The sequence below is a fragment of the Pleurodeles waltl genome, chromosome 8 (assembly GCF_031143425.1).
Source record: "Pleurodeles waltl isolate 20211129_DDA chromosome 8, aPleWal1.hap1.20221129, whole genome shotgun sequence".
NCBI classification, from domain to species: Eukaryota; Metazoa; Chordata; class Amphibia; order Caudata; family Salamandridae; genus Pleurodeles; species Pleurodeles waltl.
The window spans coordinates 1418781129-1418803950 of NC_090447.1; the positions used below are offsets into that span (position 1 = coordinate 1418781129).

General features: G+C 45.3%; 1 protein-coding gene across 4 annotated transcripts in view; it reads right to left on the reverse strand.

The window, feature by feature from the left end:
* HLCS (holocarboxylase synthetase) overlaps positions 1-22822 on the reverse strand; it is a 678650-nt gene that overhangs the window by 632255 nt on the left and 23573 nt on the right. For 3 of the 4 annotated variants that reach the window (XM_069202536.1, XM_069202535.1, XM_069202537.1), the window contains exon 3: positions 12558-12717. In XM_069202536.1, the coding sequence (XP_069058637.1) occupies positions 12558-12609 (52 nt within the window). In that variant the 5' untranslated portion in view covers positions 12610-12717. Of the gene's footprint in view, positions 1-12557; positions 12718-17817; positions 18038-22822 lie in introns of those variants that run through there. The other variant, XM_069202538.1, reaches the window with a different exon arrangement.

Here is a 22822-nt window from a genome sequence, read left to right on the forward strand (position 1 = left end):
GAAACTGCTAAGTCAAGCACCGCTGAACAGGGCAAGCACAGCTGAACATGGCAAAGACCGCCATGGCAAGCACCGCTGAACAGGTCAGAAACTGCTAAGTCAAGCACCGCTGAACAGGGCAAGCACAGCTGAACATGGCAAAGACCGCCATGGCAAGCACCGCTGAACAGGTCAGAAACTGCTAAGTCAAGCACCGCTGAACAGGGCAAGCACCGCTGAACAGGGCAAAGACCGCCATGGCAAGCACCGCTGAACAGGTCAGAAACTGCTAAGTCAAGCACCGCTGAACAGGGCAAGCACCGCTGAACAGGGCAAAGACCGCCATGGCAAGCACCGCTGAACAGGTCAGAAACTGCTAAGTCAAGCACCGCTGAACAGGGCAAGCACCGCTGAACAGGGGAAAGACCACCATGGCAAGCACCGCTGGACAGGTCAGAAACTGCTAAGTCAAGCACCACTGAACAGGCCAAGCACCGCAAAATCAAGCACCGGTAGCCCATGTGCGGCAGGGGCAGTGACGGAACTGGGACCGTCATGGGGAGAGTGATGCACTCTGGGCACCAGTCCCCCTCCAGAACCAGTGGAGAACAGCATCCACTACCTCAGTCCTTGGCAGGATGAAGCACTCTGTGCACCAGTCCCCCTCCAGAACCAGTGGAGAACAGCATCCACTACCTCAGTCCTTGGCAGGATGAAGCACTCTGGGCACCAGTCCCCCTCCAGAACCAGTGGAGAGATACATCCACTACCTCTGTCCTTAACAGGATGAAGCACTCTGGGCACCAGTCCCCCTCCAGAACCAGTGGAGAACAGCATCCACTAACTCAGTCCTTGGCAGGATGAAGCACTCTGGGCACCAGTCCCCCTCCAGAACCAGTGGAGAACAGCATCCACTTGTGAGACTGTGGCTTTGCACTCCCCAGGATGGTACAGTGGGCAACCCACCCACTGCAAAGACTTGTGAGACTGTGGCTTTGCACTCCCCAGGATGGTACAGTGGGCAACCCACCCACTGCAAAGACTTGTGAGACTGTGGCTTTGCACTCCCCAGGATACATCAATGGGCATGGAGCCCCGTCGTGGATCTGGCATGGTGCTGTCATCCGGCTGAGGTGCCCCCCCCCCCCCTTTCCATTCCCCCTGAGGTGCCTGTTGTATTTCGAACTGATGCCCCAGCAGTGTTCTCTCTGTTTCTGGACAGGTATCGTGTGTGGGCCTCGCCCATGCATTTTGGGCCCAGTGGTCCACGGACATTGAATGGTGCATACCTGCACTACTAATCGTGATGTATAATTTTTAGAATGTGTATATATATCTGTATATTAGGTTACTGTATTTTGATACATTACAATGGTTGTACTCATTTCCTTTTGTCTTTGCATTCCTCCGGGGGGGGGTTGGGGGTTGTTTTTGTGATGTTTGCAAATGCATTGGTGTGTGTGTTGTAGTGTGCGAGGGTGGGGGTGTTGCGTGTGTGTCCCTGACTTTTGCCTCCCCCCTCCCCTATGTCGTAGGTGCAGTACTCACCGTTGCTGATGATCGTAGAGGAGCAGGAAGACTAACGCAGGGAGTATTTGGAGTTCCGGCTCCATGGTGCCCTCGTTCCTCGTGGAGTGTGTTAAGCTGAGCGTTTTCCCATTGAAATGGCTGTTTCCGCCATGTTTTTATCCACGGTGAATCCGCCCCGGAAAATGTGGCGGATTGGCCTGTTGTAATACTGTGGGCGGTACTTTGTCTTCCGCCTGTCTGTTGGCGGTGACCGCTGCGCTGCTTGTCTCTACCGCCGTGGCGGGCGGAGTGTTAAAGTGGCTGTCTTTGTTGACGGATTCCGCCACGGTCATAATTCCCTTTTTTTTTTTCGCCGGCCTGTTTGCAGTATTACCGCGGCTTTAACACCGTCCTCCAGGGTTGTAATGACCCCCTTGGTCTTTAATCTGTGTCTATCACCGGAACACAGGGAGGATACTTGCGAGGCCTGTAGGCAATTTCGATCGAAGAAGACACTACGCGATCGAAGGGCTAGAAGACTCCAGATGGCGTCGACACCGGCCGAACAGATAGACGTCGAGGAAGAGGAGAGATTCTCCATTCAAGATTTGGACTCAAACGACTCCGAAAGTGAGCAGCCGAAGGCGCAGCAACAACAAACTGTGAGTAAATCAGCCCCAACAAAGACTCACTCGAAAATTATAAAGGCCAAGGGGATGCCACCGCCAACAGGCCATGGCTTAACCCGAAAACACGTGACCAAACATCAGCACCGAAAAAGGCCTCCCAGCAGCCGAAGACATCCGACTCCGGTCAAGATACCGGCTCCGAACAATCTCGGCACCGAGAGTTCAACACCCCCAAAGTCAAAAAGGGTTCATAGGAGCCGAAAAAGAGCGCACCGAAACCGTCGGTGACGAAACATGCAGCCTCGGAGCCGAAAACAGGCTCCTATACAGAAGAACACGGCCTTTCCAGCCAAATGCAAGGGCACAGATTTGAGCAGGAACTAGGCATGGGAGAGCCAGACCTACCCAAAGGAGGCTGCACATGCAGAAAGAGACGGGGAAAATTCTAACTCTTCCTCCAATAAAAATGAAACGAAAGCTAGCATTCCAGGAGTCGGAAATGCAGCCAAGGGCAAAGGTGGCAAGAGACAAGACACCACCAAGGGTTTCGCCACAGCCTTCACCATTGCATTCACCACACCTGTCCCGGTAGCTATACCCCCAATGCAGTCGCCAACACACACGGGGATGACACAAGATGACCCGGATGCATGGGACTTGTATGATGCACCGGTCTCAGACAATAGTCCTGATTGCTACCCGGCAAGGCCGTCACCACCAGAGGACAGCACTGCACATATGCAGGTGGTATCAAGGGCAGCTACTTTCCATAATGTAGCAATGCATGCGGAGCCCATAGAAGATGACTTCTTATTTAACACCTTGGCATCCACTCACAGCTCTTACCAAAGTTTGCCGATGCTCCCAGGCATGTTAAAACACGCCAGACATGTGTTCCAGGACCCAGTAAAAGGCAGAGCCATCACGCCTAGGGTGGAGAAGAAATATAAGCCTCCCCCAACGGACCCTGTTAACACAGCAACTAACACCAGATTCGGTGGTAGTGGGAGCAGCCAGAAAGAGGGCAAACTCCCAATCCTCAGGAGACGCACCACCGCCCGACAAGGAAAGTCGGAAATTCGATGCAGCAGGCAAACGGGTGGCAGCACAGGCAGCCAATCAATGGCGGATTGCCAATTCGCAGGCTCTACTGGCTCGCTACGACAGGGCACACTGGGACGAGATGCAACATATAATTCAGCACTTGCCCAAGGAATACCAAAAACGTGCCCAACAGGTTGTTGAGGAGGGACAAACCATTTCAAACAACCAAATAAGGTCTGCGATAGACTCGGCAGACACAGCAGCAAGGACAGTGAACACTGCGGTAACCATTCGTAGGCACGCCTGGTTACGACGCTCGGGTTTTAAACCAGAAATCCAGCAAGCTGTGCTAAATATGCCGTTCTACCAAGAACAATTATTTGGGCCAGAGGTGGATACGGCAATCGAAAAGCTCAAAAAGGACACGGACACGGCCAAAGCCATGGGTGCGCTCTACTCCCCACAAAACAGAGGCACTTTTAGAAAGCCGCAATTCAGGGGGGGGGGGTTTCGTTCCCAAACCACAGAGCCTTCCACCTCACAAGTCAGACCCACATATCAGGGCCAGTACCAAAGAGGAAGTTTTCGAGGAACATACAGGGGTGGACAATTCCCAAAGGCAAGGGGGAAATTCCAGAGCCCAAAAACCCCTCAAACCAAACAGTGACTTCAATGTCACAAACCCCCACCACTCAACACCAGTGGGGAGGAGACTTACCGCATACTACCACAACTGGGAAAACATAACTACGGATGCATGGGTCCTAGCCATTATCCAACATGGTTATTGCATAGAATTCCTGCAATTACCACCAGATGTGCCCCCCAAGAGCACACAATATGTCCAAACAACACTTAGACCTGTTACAACTAGAAGTCCAAGCATTGTTACAAAAACAAGCAATAGAAGTAGTACTCAACCATCAAAAAGGAACAGGTGTCTACTCCCTGTATTTCCTAATTCCAAAGAAGGACAAAACGCTGAGACCCATATTAGACCTCAGAACACTGAATCTTTACATCAAATCAGATCACTTTCACATGCTAACACTTCAAGATGTGATTCCCTTACTCAAAAAACAGGACTACATGTCAACGTTAGATCTAAAGGGTGCATATTTCCATATACCAATACATCCTTCTCACAGGAAATACTTAAGGTTTGTAATACAGGGAGTGCATTACCAGTTCAAAGTGTTGCCATTCGGGATAACAACAGCCCCAAGGGTATTCACAAAATGCCTTGCAGTAGTAGCCGCTCATATAAGGAGACAGCACATGCACGTATTCCCCTACTTAGACGACTGGTTAATAAAAACCAGCACTCAACAACAGTGTCTGCTTCACACACAATACGTTATAGAAACCCTACACAAACTAGGGTTCTCTATAAACTACCAAAAATCACACATACAACCATGCCAAATACAACAAATCTTGGGAGCAACACTCGACACACAAAAGGCGATTGCCACTCCAAGTCCACAAAGAGTACAAGCCTTCCAAAATATAATATTAAACATGTACCCAAACCAGCACTACCAACTGAGGTTTGTAATGAAACTTCTAGGCATGATGTCTTCATGCATAGCCATCGTCCCAAACGCAAGACTACACATGCGGCCATTACAACAGTGTCTAGCAACACAATGGACACAGGCACAGGGTCAACTCCAAGATCTAGTGTTGATAGACCGCCAAACACACCTCTCGCTTCAATGGTGGAACCCTATAAATTTAAAACCAAGGGCGGCCATTTCAAGACCCAGTGCCTCAATACGTAATCACAACAGATGCTTCCATGATGGGGTGGGGAGCACACCTCAATCAGCACAGTATACAGGGACAATGGAACATTCAACAAAAACAACTGCACATAAATCACTTAGAACTGTTGGCAGTGTTTCTAGCAGTGAAAGCATTTCAACCCCTGGTAGCACACAAACACATTCTTGTCAAAACAGACAACATGACAACAATGTATTACCTCAACAAACAGGGAGGGACACACTCCTCACAACTGTGTCTCTTAGCACAAAAAAATTGGCATTGGGTAAGCCACAATCACATTTGCCTAATAGCACAATACATCCCAGGTATTCAAAACCAGTTAGCCGACAATCTCAGTCGAGCTCACCAACAAACACACTAATGGGAAATTCATCCCCAGTTCCTACAAACTTACTTTCTACGCTGGGGAGCACCACAAATAGATCTATTCGCAACAAAAGAAAACACAAAATGCCAAGACTTCGCGTCCAGGTATCCACACCCTCTGTCCAAGGGCAATGCGTTATGGATGAGTTGGTCAGGAATATTTGCTTACGCTTTTCCCCCTCTCCCACTCCTTCCTTATCTGGTAAACAAATTGAGTCAAAACAAACTCAAACTAATACTCATCGCACCAACCTGGGCTCGCCAACCGTGGTACAAAACACTGCTGGACCTGTCAGTAGTACCTCATATCAAACTACCAAACAGACCAGATCTGTTAACTCAACACAAACAACAGATCAGACACCCGAATCCAGCATCGCTCAATCTAGCAATCTGGCTCCTGAAGTCTTAGAATTTGGACATTTAGACCTTACAAAAGAATGTATGGAGGTCATTAAACAAGCTAGGAAACCTACTACAAGACATTGTTATCCAAACAAATGGAAAAGATTTGTTTATTACTGCCATAATAATCAAATTCAACCACTACATGCTTCTGCAAAGAACATTGTAAGCTACCTATTACACTTACAAAAATCTAAACTAGCATTCTCTTCTATTAAAATACATCTCACAGCAATATCTGCCTATCTGCAGACTACACATTCAACATCACTTTTCAGAATCCCAGTCATCAAAGCATTTATGGAGGAATTAAAAAGAATCATACCCCCGAGAACACCACCAGTCCCCTCGTGGAATCTCAATATTGTCTTAACACAGCTCATGGGACCACCATTTGAACCCATGCACTCTTGTGAGATGCAATACTTAACTTGGAAAGTAGCCTTCCTGATAGCTATCACATCTCTTAGAAGAGTAAGTGAAATACAAGCATTTATTATACAAGAACCCTCTATACAAATACATAAACATAAAGTAGTTCTCCGTACAAATCCCAAATTCTTACCAAAAGTTATATCACCATTCCACCTAACCCAAACAGTGGAACTCCCAGTCTTTTTTCCACAACCAGACTCGGTAGCTGAAAGAGCCTTACATACGTTAGACATTAAAAGAGCATTAATGTATTACATTGATAGAACAAAACAGTTTCGCAAAACAAAACAATTGTTTGTAGCCTTCCAAAAACCTCATGCAGGAAATCCAATATCCAAAAAAGGCATTGCCAGATGGATAGTGAAATGTATTCAGACCTGCTATATCAAAGCAAAAAGAGATTTACCTATTACACCAAAAGCGCACTCCACTAGGAAAAAAGGCGCCACAATGGCTTTTCTAGGGAATATACCTATTACAGAAATCTGTAAAGCAGCCACATGGTCTACGCCTCATACATTCACAAAACATTACTGTGTAGATGTGTTAACAACAAAACAAGCCACAGTAGGACAGGCTGTATTACGAACATTATTTCAGACAACTTCAACTCCTACAGGCTAAACCACCGCTTGTTGGGGAGATTACTGCTTACTAGTCTATGCACAGCATGTGTATCTGCAGCTACACATGCCATCGAACGGAAAATGTCACTTACCCAGTGTACATCTGTTCGTGGCATGAGACGCTGCAGATTCACATGCGCCCTCCCACCTCCCCGGGAGCCTGTAGCCGTTATAAACTGGATGAAAACCGTAAAACGTGTAAATTTGTAAATAAATACTTTATGACACATTGGGCCTGATTACAACTTTGGAGGAGGTGTTAATCTGTCCCAAATGTGACGGATATACCACCAGCCGTATTACGAGTTCCATAGGATATAATGGACTCGTAATACGGCTGGTGGTATATCCGTCACTTTAGGGACGGATTAACACCTCCTCCAAATTGCAATAAGGCCCATTATGTACATACATACTTACTCCATTGCATGGGCACAATTACTATATTCACAACTCCTACCTCACCCTCTGCGGGGAAAACAATCTAAGATGGATTCGACGCCCATGCGCAATGGAGCCGAAAGGGAGGAGTCCCTCGGTTTCGTGACTCGAAAAGACTTCTTCGAAGAAAAACAACTTGTAACACTCAGAGCCCAACAGTAGATGGCAGAATAATGCACAGCATGTAAATCTGCAGCGTCTCATGCCACGAACAGATGTACACTGGGTAAGTGACATTTTCCATATATTTCAATTAGGGGAGTGGCCCCTTGGGCAAGGGTCGCTCTCCTGGGGGCCATATTATTTTTAGGCCGGGGGGAGGGTGAGTGGGGGCGCAGAATGTAATATAATTAGGCCGATCTGCCCCCAGGGAGGGTAGAAACCACTAGACACCAGGGATTTTTTTTTTTTTTAATACTTACGCATAAGAGGAGCGGCCCCTTGGGCAAGGGCTGCTCCCCAGGGGGGCAAAATGTTTTTAGGCCTTTTCTGCACCCCCCCCCCCCAACCCCACCCCCTGGGGGCATATCGGCCTGTTATGATTAGGCCGATCTGCCCTCAGGGGGGGGCAGAAACCTCTAGACACCAGGGATATATATTTTTTTTTATTTACTTTATGTTTTTATGTATGGGGAGCAACCCCTTAGGCAACCTGGGAGGCAAATTGTATTTAGGCCACTTCTGCTCCCCCCTGGGGGCAGATCAGCCTAATATAATTAGGCCGATCTGCCCCCGGGGAGGCAGAAGCACCCTAGACACAAGGGATACATTTTTTTCTTTATTTTTATTTTTTATATGTGGGGAGCGACCTCCTTAGCCAAGGGTCACTCCCTGGGGGGCCAAATTATTTTTAGGCCATTTCTGCTCTCCCCCCGGGGGCAGATCAGCCTAATCGGGGGGGCAGAAACCACTAGACACCAGGTATTTTTTTTTTTTTTTTATACTTACACAAAGGGGAGTGGCCCCCTGGGTATATTGCTTTCAAAAATCTGACATCGCAGGTAAAACGTGGAGAAAAATTGCTGTTTTTTTCAACTCAATTTCAGCTGTTTTTTCTGTAGAATCTACACAAATTACCCCTTGCTGAATTCAGAATGTTGTCAACTTTTCAGAAATGTTTAGCTTTCTGGGATCCAGCATTGGTTTCACACTCATTTCTGTCACTAACTGGAAGGAGGCTGAAAGCACGAAAAAAGAAAATAGTAAAAATGGGGTATGTCCCAGTAAAATGCCAAAATGGTGTTGAAAAATTGGGTTTTCTGATTCAAGTCTACCTGTTCCTGAAAGCTGGGAAGATGGTGATTTTAGCACCGCAAACCCTTTGTTGTTCTATTTTCAGGGGGGGAAAAACCACAAGCCTTCTTCTGCAGCCCTCTTATCCCCGTTTAAAAAAAAAAAAAAAAAATTGTTGCTGTATTTTGGCTAATGTTGGGAAAAAAAGGACGCAAATTTGGCATGGGTAGCTTATGTGGACAAAACGTTATGAGGGCCTAAGCGCAAACTACCCCAAATAGCCAAAAAAAAGGCCTGTCACCTGAGGTGGAAAAGGCCTGGCAGCGAAGGGGTTAAGATGTGCTGCACAATTAATCAGGGCCCGGGACAGTCAGGCTGCCAAGGGCTGCAGAGAGAATCCCGCTGGTAACCACTCCCTCCCTTGTGTAATTGTCCCCACTGCACACTGTGCATGGCACATGCTCTGGGATGGAGGGGCGGAGGGATTGCAAGTTGTCGTCATCCACTGAGGGGAATACCACCTCTGAAGGCAGGCGCAATGCCACTTGGGATAAATGTATGGTTTAAGTTGTACATGTCAACGTGGAGGATACTGCGCTGTGGAGTTTGAGTTTGACATGGTATCTTTTCATATAATGGACAGTAACTTCTATTGGCATGCTGGTTGTCATCTATGTATGCATATATTGCTTGGGATACTGCTGGCCCGGAGGCATGTCATTGTACTTAATGAATAAAATTCAATAAAAATTGTTACAAAAAAATATGTAATAATTTTAGTGTCTAGAGAGGTAGTTTCGCCAAAAGAGCTCCTAGAGTTACTACATTAAAAAAGAGCGAAGCCTGGAACTAAACAATTTCATCTGTAGGTAGTGTGTCACAAGAAAATATTAAATACCTTTGGTTACTATCTTTCTATTGGATTCTCTATGTCTTTTCAGATTGCCCACCTCAGGAATCTCTCATGTGCGTGAAAGTACATACAGAAATGATGAGACAGCTCTCCTGCACCAACAGGTGCACCGTGGCTCCTAGTCAGCTTATCACCACCAATCACAAAGCTATTTATGTCACCATCCTCTACTCTGTCGTCAGTTCACATAATTTTTCCCCATGCTCTTAGAGGCTGAGATGAGCCTGACTTGCCCTGTGGAGGAAAGCAAGAGAAACACAGAACAGCTTAAGACCGCAAATATCAAGAAGAGGTTTGGAAGAGGAGTGGGGTCAGAAGAACAAGCAGCTCACCACTGACCAAAATTGCTCAGCACATTCCTCCATTCCCCACCCCCAAGCTATGGCCAAGCATTGTTTATTAGGGGCACAATCGAAGAATGTCATAAAAATCAAACTGGATATCATACGGCCTTTCATATGCCTCAACAACCAAACCAACTGGGGTAGAAGAATAGAACCTACAACAGGATTCCAAGAAAGACCATTTTTAAGAACTGGTTAGTACTCAATCAAGGGTAACATAAATCAAGTGGAAGTTTACACCTTGGAAAGTGATCAAAGAAAGGAAAGTCAGAAAAGGGCACATATGTCAGATTATAAAGACTTGATGTGCAACATGAACACCCACCAGTCCTCAAGAACGTGATGCACAAGGGCAATAAAAACAGTGCTGTGAAAACTAGGAGGGATAACAACCTGCCTGGTGATTTTGCACAGCCTAAAATGAACTACAGGCTGTCCATGCCTCCATCGTGCATAAGAGTAACATGCCCCTATCTGTGTCTTCATAATTCATTCAGTTCCTGTCCTCAAATGGTAAATCCAACAAGTCAGCCTGGAGAGCCCTCAGAACATCAGGAGCACCAAATACAGAAATACAATAGAATAATATAAACGAAATCATGACATGGCCATTGATTCCACTGTGTCAAGGTAAAGCCTAAAGAACGGCTTAGCTGCGCCAAAACCATCCTGAAAAACAGCAGCTCACATGATTAGGAAGAAGCAGAACTACCCGCTGCACCATCTCCCAAACAGCATGGGAGTGGTGAGCCAGAAGGCATATGATATACAGAGGCAGAGGGCTGTACCCCGTAATGACAAAACATTCTTCCCCAGTGTATCAATTCAATTCCAGTCATCTCACAACGTCGGAGAGGAAGGGTTGTTGTCAACTCTGTGAAAGAGGCGTCAGACCCAGGGTTAGAGGAAAGAAAAGCAACATTGTTAGCAGTCCCACGATAACGTTATACAACTCAACCACAGACCACTGAAGCAGGGGTCGGCCTATTCCAACCAAACTTAATAGATTAAATCAGCATCTCATTAAAGAGCAACAAGGAATTTTGGGTGAAAATACCAGACTGGAGAACTTCCGTCAAGAAATTTGCTTAAGCCTCTGCATTGGTTGCGGAAAATCCAACGCTTCTTCACTTTTACACAGAACCCATCCAATGGCAAAATGGAAGGTATGGTAGACTTTTCTGTGAGAATCACTGGAAGAGAAGGCGTAAAACATTTTCTTATCATCCAACTCCTCACACACCTTCTTGAAAGTCATAATGAGGAAGCAGAAGAACCAGAGGAGCAAGCTAAATGCCTGGAGGACTCTGGGATAGAGACTGCGAGGCAACAGGAGATGCCTCACGAGGAGCAGTCTGACTACCTTAGCATACCCAGCAAACCAAGTGAGAGTCTTGCACCAGACATGATGCCAATGTTAAATAGTTTGAGATGGTCTCTGGTGGGAGAGGAGAACATAGTGAGATCGGGATGGAGCACAACATCTCCTAGAAGATGACCAGCACCGGGGAAACAACTATTGGCAGAGGAGCATGTAATAGGCTTGGTAACTCCTTAGGACCCGAAGGCACACCTGAGGAACACCAGCAAACCATGGGTGATCACCACCACCTAAGTGGGATAAGCGCCAGGTGGTGCAAACACCAGGAAAAGGCACCGAAACAAAGCCTGGTACAAGCACCATTCCTCTTCCCAGCCAGGCAAAAGCCAAGTCTAATGACAGCACTGAGGACAGAGTCAAAGGAAGATCTCTAACAAATTATCTGCCTCAAGGTTGAGAAATACACCTGATAGGAAGAACCCCTTTTCAACTGGACCAATGTGAACAGGCTGATGGAGAGTGATTTCAACAACGTCAAGCCCTCAAAATTATCCTGGGAGCAGGATTCAGATCGAGATCTGGACTGGCCGTGCATTTCTCATCCAACACAGTCAATCGCGAGTACACCTGGAGACCACTGGAGACGGTAAAAAAAGATCCAAATCTGTCTAAAACGCAGGATGAAAAGAGACCAACAAGGGATTTCAAATAGTCAGAAACAAATCTACAGCACTGCAAAAATTTGCAAAACAAAAGAATTTCAGAAAGAAGGCATATCAGATCGACATTTAAGGGCAGCACGTGTCTCAGGTGGTGCCATAAAGGTCTCCGAGATGTCACATCCAGGAGGGCCAGAACAAAGTTGGGGCTAAGGCACCACTTGATGTTGCAAAATTTCCATATCTAGTTTTTCACCTGAGGGAGATTCATGAGGTGAGGAATCTGAAATTATAATTATCTTTCAGAATTAATTCTAAAAGATACGTTCTAATGGATGCTTAGGAACGGTGTATACACGTCCTAGTAACCTTTACCTCTCAACAGCAAATTTCTGGGTCTTCAGCATGAAAGTATCTAACGAACGACAGCGTTCATGAAAATGCGTTCACCCTAGTTACTTAACACATCAAAATTGGCATAAACATCATAAAAATATTACTGTTCCTTTCCACCCAAAGTCTAGACATAAAGTACTGTTGGCTGATGTTGATCAATGCTCTTAAACCATTTACCTTGTTTACTACACAAAAACATCCCTTGTTCATAATAGAAATATTGTGTACTTGCTATTAAATCTTAGGCTCTCCATCTGTTCTTACATAAGAATGGCCCTGAATGTCTAGGCCATGTGTTGAATCTGATCTTCCGTTGGAACGTCTTATTCAAGCCATAAGGTCTTCCACTTGTATGGTTTCCAGTTTCAAACATAATTTAAAAGAGCCAGCTTGTAATACTGGAATAGCATTATTAATAAAAAAGAACGTTTGCTACATACTAGAAACTCTAGGGGTGAACACTTACACATTAACTTCTGTGGAACTATTCCATTATCCATTTGCAGTCTGTTTTCCATGAATGCTATTCCCAGAATGCTGAAATTGTCCACACTTGCTTCAGCGATTAATTCACTTGGGTCTCCGGGATTATATGCCACTGGTAAACAGTAGTCTGACCACTGTATCTAAGAAGAGATAAAAGCACTCACAGTTACTGGTAAATTGGGAGGGCTGAGAGGACAGGAAGAAAGGCACATATTTACTGCAATACAGTTTAGAAATCTAAAACGTAGCTCATTTGATTCAGTATTTTGGTGTTCAAGTGAATTGCACTTTTCAACTACTGCTGTTTATTTTATGGTATACAAATGGCTATTTTGGAAAGAACAGGTTATGATATCCATGATACAAATTACCATCATCCAATTACAGCATTCCGAGCTAGAAGTTTGATGGAAAACATACTACTGATTCAGCTTGAGTTACAATGGCCTTTAGTCGACTAGAAAAGCCTTACAGAAGAATCTAGTCTTCTTAATTTCCAGCTTTCTAGTCCCTCAACTGGCTGTAAAATCCATGCCCCCGCCAAATAAATGTGTACTGTCCACTAATCATGTGTTTAACCCACTTAAGTGAATTGCTGGTGCCAAGACTGAGAATATAATCTCCCCCAATAAACTAACCCACCCTTCACGGTTTGTTAAATAGTTTTGATCCTTAGTCTTGTTTTTATATTACTTCTATTTTATTAGGAACTTCAATAGAAGCATTTACATAGGTAAAAAAGCATGGGAAAACATTTTTATTTATAAGTATCTAACTGATAAGAGTATGAGTCTCTTACTGATAAGCTCTCGATGGTCAATGTAGTCTAAGTAAAGATCCAAATCTTAGACTGAGGTGGTGACTCCCTGTAAAAATACAACGACTTCTGTGTTCCCACACAAGAGGGAAGTGGTGTTGCTCGGGCCCTGGTAGACAGATATGCACAATTTCACAGAGGTCGCAGGTAATTGGAAACAAATAATAAGAAGTATAAACTTGAACATGGGGAAAGATGGGGAAGCAGATGGTAAAATGTAAATGTAAATTAGCACTTGTATAGCGCACTACTCACCCATTAGGGTCTCAAGGCGCTGTACTCATACCGCTATGGAACCCCTCCTGGCTTTTCCCTGTGAGGCACCCACTCCTGAGCACCCCCAGGGTGAAGCCAGGCATCCAAGCGCTGTTGGGGCCGTTGTGGAGATTAAGCAAGCTATTGCCCAGAGTTGCAGAGTGGGACCCATGAATTAGATTAGGCACCGAGGCGAGAATTATCTGGTCAAGGGGAATTGAGCCCAAGACCTGCTGAAGCGGGACTTGAACCCTGGTCTTGAGCCAGATCTCTGCTTCAGGGTCTGCCGCTCTAACCATTGAGCCACACTTCTCCACGATACAGGACAAGCATGGTACAGGACAAGCATACTGGCAATAGAGGCAGAGGGTGGATTTCCTAAGAGTCTGTGTTGTCATACGACAGGTACCCCTTAGTTGAAATCAATAATCATTATGTGGGAAAGTCAGACGGATCTACTCCCTTACCACACCACCCATAAATGTTCCAAAAGAGTAGTCATCCTAACTACCCGTCCCATCTGTAATCGCAATTACTCTGAAAGTGCTGGCCTTATTTACAGCTGACCCATGACTCTCCCGCCATTCAAGGACAACTGTGTTTATATCTGATAAGCAGGTACATCACATCTTGATTAAGCAACTCTTCAAAGCCCCAGGGATGGAAACTTGATGCATTATCACAAGCCACAAAGCCCCAGAGATGGAAACTTGATACATTATCACAAGCCTTAGGACTACTGTAATTCCATCAAAAACAAAAAGGTGAATATTCTTGTTTGAGTGCAAACCTTCAGCCTTCTGCCTACACAGAGATGTACCCTTACACTTTTCCTAGCCATGTCTGCTTCCTATGGGAGGTGTGTGTGTAAAGGACTGAGGAATGAGATGAGTCAAGTGAGTCTTCGGACATTAGGACTCCAGAAGTTATTACTCTTGAGCTCCAAGTGAATTGAATTGCCCTGTACTCCCCTGCCAAAATTGGGTATCTTGGCTTTGGGGGACCTATCTGTCACCAGTAGGCCTCAGCTTTCCTTGATGTCTCCATGTCACACCACATTATCTAGGACCTGAGTCTGCATATAAGAACCATACTGGACGCAGGGACCAACCACAGAGCACTAGAATCAATATCCTCACTCCTGTGGAGCATTCCTTGAATCTTCCTGCCTCATGGTGGCCCTGGACCGGGTACTCCCTGCACCATCTGCCAAATTCCCCCTGAGTGAGCACTCCTACATTGATGGAGAACAAGGTCATCCTCTCGCACCTTCAAATAACTTCTATGAAGTTTCCCATAGTGGGAAGTAGATATCATTGTCTAGTGAAGCAGAAACAGCTGACATCAGCCAGGAGACGAGCTCAAGAAAAAACCTCAGCAGTTGGGGCCTCAAAGGGAACAATAGAACGGAAAATCTTGAATCTTCCCTCGGAGGTTTAATCACAAGATTAGACTTCATGGAACTACATCAAAGACTAGGCATCTCTGAATGATGGCTGTCTAACATAACCACCTAAACATGACACCCGATTGGGGGAATGATAATCCTAAAAACATTGATAAAAATGGTCTTTACACCACCTCTTGAATCCCAAAGACCCACAGAATAAAAGCGAAAAAACACTATCCAGTGTAAACAAACAGCCATCATCCCAGGTTTTCTTAGACACCAACAAGAAAGGCGGGTACACCAGCTGGCAAAGAAACAAGACTCCTTTACTCATGATGTTCAGGCCATACATATTTCAGCAGACTTTTCCACAGAAATGCATCACACATGCAGGTCCTTCTATGCACTCCACTCTGATTTTAAAAAGAGGAACATACAATACAGACCCTTTGAACCAGCCACATTTTTGCTCACAATGGAGGTAAGGTTTCTGGATATTTTACGGTGAATCACCTTGATTGCTTGCTGGTAGCCCTACAACTCACTGACATGGACACATCACTGTAAGAAACAGACAAAAGTCTAGACAACTCCTCCCATACAAGATTTCACCAGCCTCATGACAATCAGAACCACAAACAACATCAATGTTGCTCAGAAAGTGCTGGGCTGTTTCAAGTGATTGACTACATAATGAGAGACAGAGACTGATGTAGATCACTGTTGAAATACTCCATCAAGGGCTCTACTGCTGCCAGCTATTGACCACCTACGCAAGGTATTGCATAACTGATATTGGACCCTCTCGAGAATCTTCAAAGCAAAACTTAGTTAAAGAGGAACCTGTTGGCATTCTCACGAAAAGGAGGAGGTACTCTGATGCATTTATTAAGGGATTGTCCATCATTGGGAAAACCTGGCAGTCTATATTCAATGATCTGTCGAGTACAGAAAACCACACTCCCAGATCTTCTGCGCAACTGGTGATGCTCCACAACCTCTAAGAAAGCACTGCGAATATCTACCACTGGAGGAGATGGTTAGTGAAATCCAAGATGTGTATTTTACAACACTGGAAGTCTGCATATATATTATCATACACTGAATGGCACAATGAGATGTGCCCAATAGTAAATGTTTCAAAGTCTAATCTACGGGCTGAATGATCAAACCGAAAAATTCGAGAAAATCTGGGTACAGTTTCTTGACGGTGTCAACCCCCAACCACCGACTTTATACATTTGATATAACTTTGTCAAACATGTGTTTGACTCCCTGGAGCAGAGGTTTGTTTTAATTTTCATACTAATGCGCATTGCCATTTTTTTTTTTTTTTTTGCAGTGTTATCTATCTCTATATATATATATATATATATATATATATATATATATATATATATATAGCGCATCAACACGACTCAAAGGTATTGGAGCGCTTTACATGAGCACCAACTGCATTACACAAGGACACATTCATTTTTTGGTAGGCACAGGGATTTTAAGTGATTTGTCCAGAGTCACAGGATGTTGAGCCCATGCGGAGACTTCAACTTGGTTCCTCAGCACCACAGTCTGTAGCTCGGCTACTTACGCCATATCCTCTCCCCCACATCGCTTGATGAACATCATGAGCTATGCCTCTCTCAGTCTGGTTGGTAACAGCCGTGTACGGACTTCGCATTCATGGCCGGGCCATCTACCCCTAATTCACACGCAGATACATTACTCATCTTTACCCTATTTGTGCGCACACATCACCCTACACACCTTCCCTTACAGCGCCTGTTACCACATTCCAGGACCTAATGCAAGTGGCGAGGTGTGACTGTAGGATGCAGTTATGGCCTACATATCTAGCAAGGCATGTTGTTATTCATCAGCCGGCACAGCTAGTTTTGATACTCCTTTAGCACAGAATAAACAACCACTTGGCCTCTGTACACGCACCACCTATGTCATTTGTTATTTGTGTAGAGTTGCGGATAAGGTTAATAAAGAAATGCTACAAACAAAGAGGGCAAGAAATCTGACATGAGACTGGAGGCAAAGGTGTGTGCACATGAAAGGGTCTGGGAATATAAACTAAATAAACAGAGGCAATGGGGCCCATGTCACAGAGCAAAGCAAACATGCAGTGGAGCCAGAGAAAACGGACATACAAGAGCAAAGTAACAAATCACACCGTAGATACGCGGAAGAAAACCACACACGAAGGGGCCATGGCGTGGAAAAGAAGGACGACACATGCATCGCGCAAGACAGGGTTGAAGTGGCATGAGTGAAGAAAGAATAACTGGAGTACGGTGAGCGAAAACTATTTTTTTTCCCCAAAACAAGAAGCCTACAATGGAGTAGTTAGTCATCAACTCAGCCGGAGCACAAAACAAGGCGCCCAAAATGGTATAAAGTTAAAAAGCCCATACTAGCATCATGAACCCAGACAGCAATGCGAACAGACGTGGTGCCGCTGGAAAGTTGTGAAGGACGCCTACCCCTCGTAGACACAAAAGGTTTGACCTTTCCGAGCCTTCTTAACAGAACATTTCCTTTTTGACTGAAAAGAAGTCTGGAAAAATCACTTTCAACCCAAGCAGTGCAATTAACCCTCCCCGCGCCTGAAGTAAAGCGGCGGCTCCGAGATCAAGTTGCCGCCTCGCCGAGACAGTTCCGCCTGGGAGTGCATCCTCCGTGGCCAAGAATGTCGGGACAAGGCCCGTGGGCCGCAGGACAACCAAAACAAGGCCGCCGATCAAAGCACCGTCGCGCGGCAACCGATACCTGGCGCGGGGCCGCGTCGCACTCAGCCGCCCTGGGGGTAAACGGGGCCCTTCAGGACCGGGCCTCTCTCAGGGATGGTCGGAGAAGGGGCTCGGGGGCCGGCGTTCAGGATCACAGCAGAGGAAGGACGGCTTAGGGGTAACAACAGGATTTCCCAGAGCGGGCAAGCGGAGCAGGCCCTGCTCCATCGAGCCCGCCGGCCCCGTGACACAGGCTCGTTGTCTCAGTGAACCCGAGCGAGTATGTAGGGGGCAGGCGAAGCGTGCGGGTTACAGAATGGAAAAGGAAATGCAAAAACCATAGAGAGTCAGGACACGGGTGCTGCTCGCCTGTGGGGGATCAAGTAACCCGGACTAGTATGCGGGCCCCTACAGATGGGTACCAGAAGGGATCCTTTATTTGTAACCAGGATTTCACTTTACGGTACTAAAAAGGTCGTTTTCAGAGACCTAAAACATTGAGATGCAGATTATAAAACATCCCTTAAGTTAGGGCCCGTTCTCAGCAATTTTCATAGTAAACAGGGCCCGCAGACGTCCTGTGTGAAGAGGGCGGCAGCCTCAGCGTGATAGCTTCATAGTAAGAGCACATGAAAAGCAGAGCCACGCAGCTCATGCACTGTGACGAGGGAGGCGGGGTTTTATTGTTAAATAAAACACTTTACTACTGAGTAAGAATTATCCGATTGAGAACACATGTATGGTGCTTTGCGCAAAGTACTTCGCACTCACTTTAAAAGGAATGCCGAATTCGTTTTTTAGCTTAAATGTACAACATACCCCGACCAACACGTTCTTTTCGTAAGATACACTCATTACAATATTCAAGGCTGTAAAAGGACGGTTCCATACCAATGCTTCACTTAAATGCCGAACCGATTCGGGCAGGCCCTAACTTGCAAGTGCATCCTCCAATTTAAAAAGAATAACATTTTGAGGCATGAATTAGATTATTTGTCCTTGGCTTGAACAAGTGCATCTCATGAGTAAAGGTAACTCGCACAGTAGTTACAATGACAGTACCTCAGTGTGAGCTTCAGAGAGCCAGAAAAGATACAAATATGGGAACAGTCTATGAAAGTCAAGAAGTTTTAATGTATGCTTTAAGACACTTATTCACAACATGATACTTAATAAAAGCCTAGATATTTACTTCGAACATTTAAAGACAACTAACATGCGCAGATTGTAACATCTTTGTGTTAAACAATCCGCACAATTTCACAAAAATATTCAGGTTTACGATTTACATTGCATGTGTTTCATCTAACCATATCTAAACAGCATAACCACTGCCAAGCCTTCCGCACCCTGTACGCTCATCACACTTACGGATGACAAATGTTCTTAAAGTTCTGGCCTCCTGAAACAAATAGGTACCACCCAGCAATTTTACACACACATTTCATACCATAAAAGCAGGAACTGAAAACCCCTGGAGAGAGACGTCGTCGTGACAGCTGCACTCAGTTCGTTGATCTCAATAAAAGCTCACACACCATCCTTATACATGGCACCAAGGTGCATGCAGCCCGCTGTGCCATCCACCTACCGCGCTTGATTTTCAAGTGGCAGACACAACCAGCCTCCATTTACTAGTGACAAAGAACTAGAGAAGTTTCATGAAACACTGACAGCAAAAATAAAGCATCCAACCAGACGCTTCAACAATGGAGGGACGAATTTGAAAGCCAAAATCCGATAATAGTTCACAAAAACAGAAGGAGGACTACGATTTTACTTCATGCGAGCACAGGGAGCGCTCACCAGCGCAGAATTTCTGAAGAGGCACTAAGAACATAAATCAAATGCAATTTTTAAAGCCAGTGCAATGCATGTTAATTCAATTGCTTTCTGATAGCACCTGATAACTATCTCTGGTTTGAAAAACTCAAATAAATTACCTCCCACCGTTTTCTTGCGACCCCCTAAAAACCGAGACATGAGCAAAGACAGCTGGTGAAAATCCGGAACGCCTGGTCATCCTATTCAACCTCAACCAGATACCGAGAGAAATTAAACACGAGCAAATTAACCAACCTTTACAGATACGCTCACAGAAGATCAGGCCAGCTATGAACTCCTAAAACCTTCCCACAGCAGGTAGTCGAAAAGAAATATATATGTTTGCTGGCATGTCAAACCCAGTAGTTACTCACAAGTAATATGTACAACTAAACATGCCCAAACTAATTGAAAATTACGAAAACAGCGCATGCCGGTAATTCAGACACCGTCAACAATAAAATAATCCATCACTATATGAGGAGCTGGCCACACCCGAGCACTTGTACACGTAAACACAACAATGAAAAGTAACGTACTCTGTCAGCACACACCATGGACCACACTGCACACCTTACACACTAAAGAATAATCTCTGCACATAATTAAAATGCCAATAAACAGGGGGTTGCCTGGTCAGTGAGGTTTTTTTTTTTTGGGGGGGAGGCGGCTTCAGATTTCTCAACAATCACATAATGTTAAAATACATTATTCGATAACCAAGGTGCACGAGAGGGACTTAAGGGGCGTGGGAAAAAGAGAGGATTGGTAGAGGCGCTAAGTGAGAGAAAGCATTATTTTGTGAAATAATCAACATTTTGTAAGTCTTTCCAAAAGAGTGAGGAAAAGAGTGTGGGCGTGCGTTTTTGTCTGTGTATATGTAAACTTTCCTGGTGAAATCCGACAGACACTGCACCATAACCGACTGAAAGCAGCCATATCCAACTATGTATTGCAAAATACATTTATTAGGGTGCGTAGCACCCCATACACGCCCCTTGAAGCTACGCCCCTGCCGATATTGAACACACGGTGAGCACAAACCTCTCAGAGATGAAGGACGGGTCAGGCATTGACATGGACACATCACAAATCATGTCCGAGTAAACATGGCAGCAGAGTAACAAGGAACGGAATAAAGGGAGCAATCATCTTCACTATAACCAATCGCAGAAGTGTTCATTATTTCACCGTTCAAACCTGCCGCACCAATCATTTCTTGGACATGCAAAACTTTTTCAGAACGCCTATTTCTGTCTATATAACTCTAAATACTGCTGTTGGACCAACAGTGCATGGAAGTTGCTTAATATCTCTACCAAAGCAAATACTTCTCATTTAGATTTTTTAAATAAATTTGGGGGACGCAATAAGCAACTAAAACATGCACTAGGTACGTACAGTGCGCAAATACTCACTAGTTAACATTTAAACAACAATATAACAGAGTCTGCATACTAGTAGTGTACTGCTCTCGACGACTTGCAAAATATCTTAGTTGCCTAGCGCTAGTCTTAAATTTACTCATAGTGCCATGTCCCCTACTTCTCCTGGAGGTCTGGTATCATGCCAGATTTGGATTTTGTTTTACGATGTACCCTAATCCAGTGTTGCAGTTTAATATCTAATACAAACAAAGAAGAACCCTTGCGAACCAAATGGGCAGTATTAATACCCCAACCAGCCAACAAAAAGCCTCTTAGAAATAACCTTAACTCACAAGGAAAACCTTCTCTTGGAGTATTTGCTATATTTTCACAACTATGCAAGCATATGATTGATTCCTAAAATCTGTGGATTGTAGTATAAAACCAGTTACGTATAGACAAACCCTCCATTTACACGACTAGACAACACAGGATGCTTACATCGGAAGAGGAAGTTAGTGAAGGAGGCGTTCGTACAGGTAATTGTAATTAAGGGAGCCAAATTAGGGACTGACATACCGGGTGGATTAATGAAGTCCTTGTAAGGAAACATAACTATCAGTAGAAAGGAAAGACCGCCGAGCACAGTAAACACAGAGTTTTACAAGGGATGAGGATGTATCCATTTCCTTTTCGTTTTGACGTGTTACCTGCATCACTGTCCTGGCGTTCCTTGAAGGAAAATATCTGAATGTGTGGCAGTGCTGCCTAGTATAGATTGTAATATACATTCAAATAGATTTGCAAAAGGAGGGTGTGAAAAAAGGCCTCTTTTCGACAGTTAGCCCCCACATTTTGCCTGATGTATGATGTGGCCTAGAAATTGTAGTGCCTAGGGCCCCTGCTAACCAGGGTTCCCTGAGCCAGAGCGCTTTCCCTAAAACGGTTGTGATGCATTGGCACGATTGGGTACACCTTTAGCTACCACTAGAAGTCCCTAGTATGGGGCATGGGGTACTAAGGGTAGGCCTCTGGAGAAGCAGCACTGATAGTGGCACCCTCTAGGGCCATGCATCCAGATGCACCCAGCACTACCACTGCAGGCTGAGTGTCCTGGTGCAAGCCTAAAACACAAACCTGACATAGCACACTGCCTGTGTGCCCTGTCCACCATACACTCTGGATAAGACACCCTCTGGCAGGTCTTTTAGCCCTAAGGCGGGGTCACCATATTATATGTGAGGGCATAGCTGCATGAGCAGTATGCCACCACTGTGTCCTTGACAAACCTGAGACATAGTGAGTGAACAGAGCAGCCATTTTAATACATGTGCTGGACACTGGTCAGTACGAGTTTCCCAGTTACATGATCGCCACTCTGAACCCTGGGTTGTTTGGTATCTAACAACTCAGAATGATAAATCCAAACTGTTACCAGTATTGGATCTATCCCTAAATGTACCCAGGGGTCACCTTAGAGGTGCCCCCTGCAAAAGCTAACTACTCTGGCATGGTTGTTGACTGGTTCTATCCAGCCCACCACCCCCAGACACCCAATCTACAATCTTTGGGAAAGAGCTGTCGCTCTGGTTTGTAGAACAAAGCCCTTCCTGGGTGGAGGTGCTAACATCCCCTCCCTAATGAATGTGCACTGCCCTGGCGGTGAGCTTCAAAGGGCTTACCAACTTTGAAACTCAACCCCCAGGCCTGCTGCTAGCAGCAAATGGTCACACATTTTGCAAACCTCCAATTTTGTCTGGAGCAAAGGCAGAAAACCACACAAAGAGTACAGGGAGTGGCCCCACCTGGCACGCACCACCCTTCAGGTGTTGCCTGCGAGGTACACACTCCATT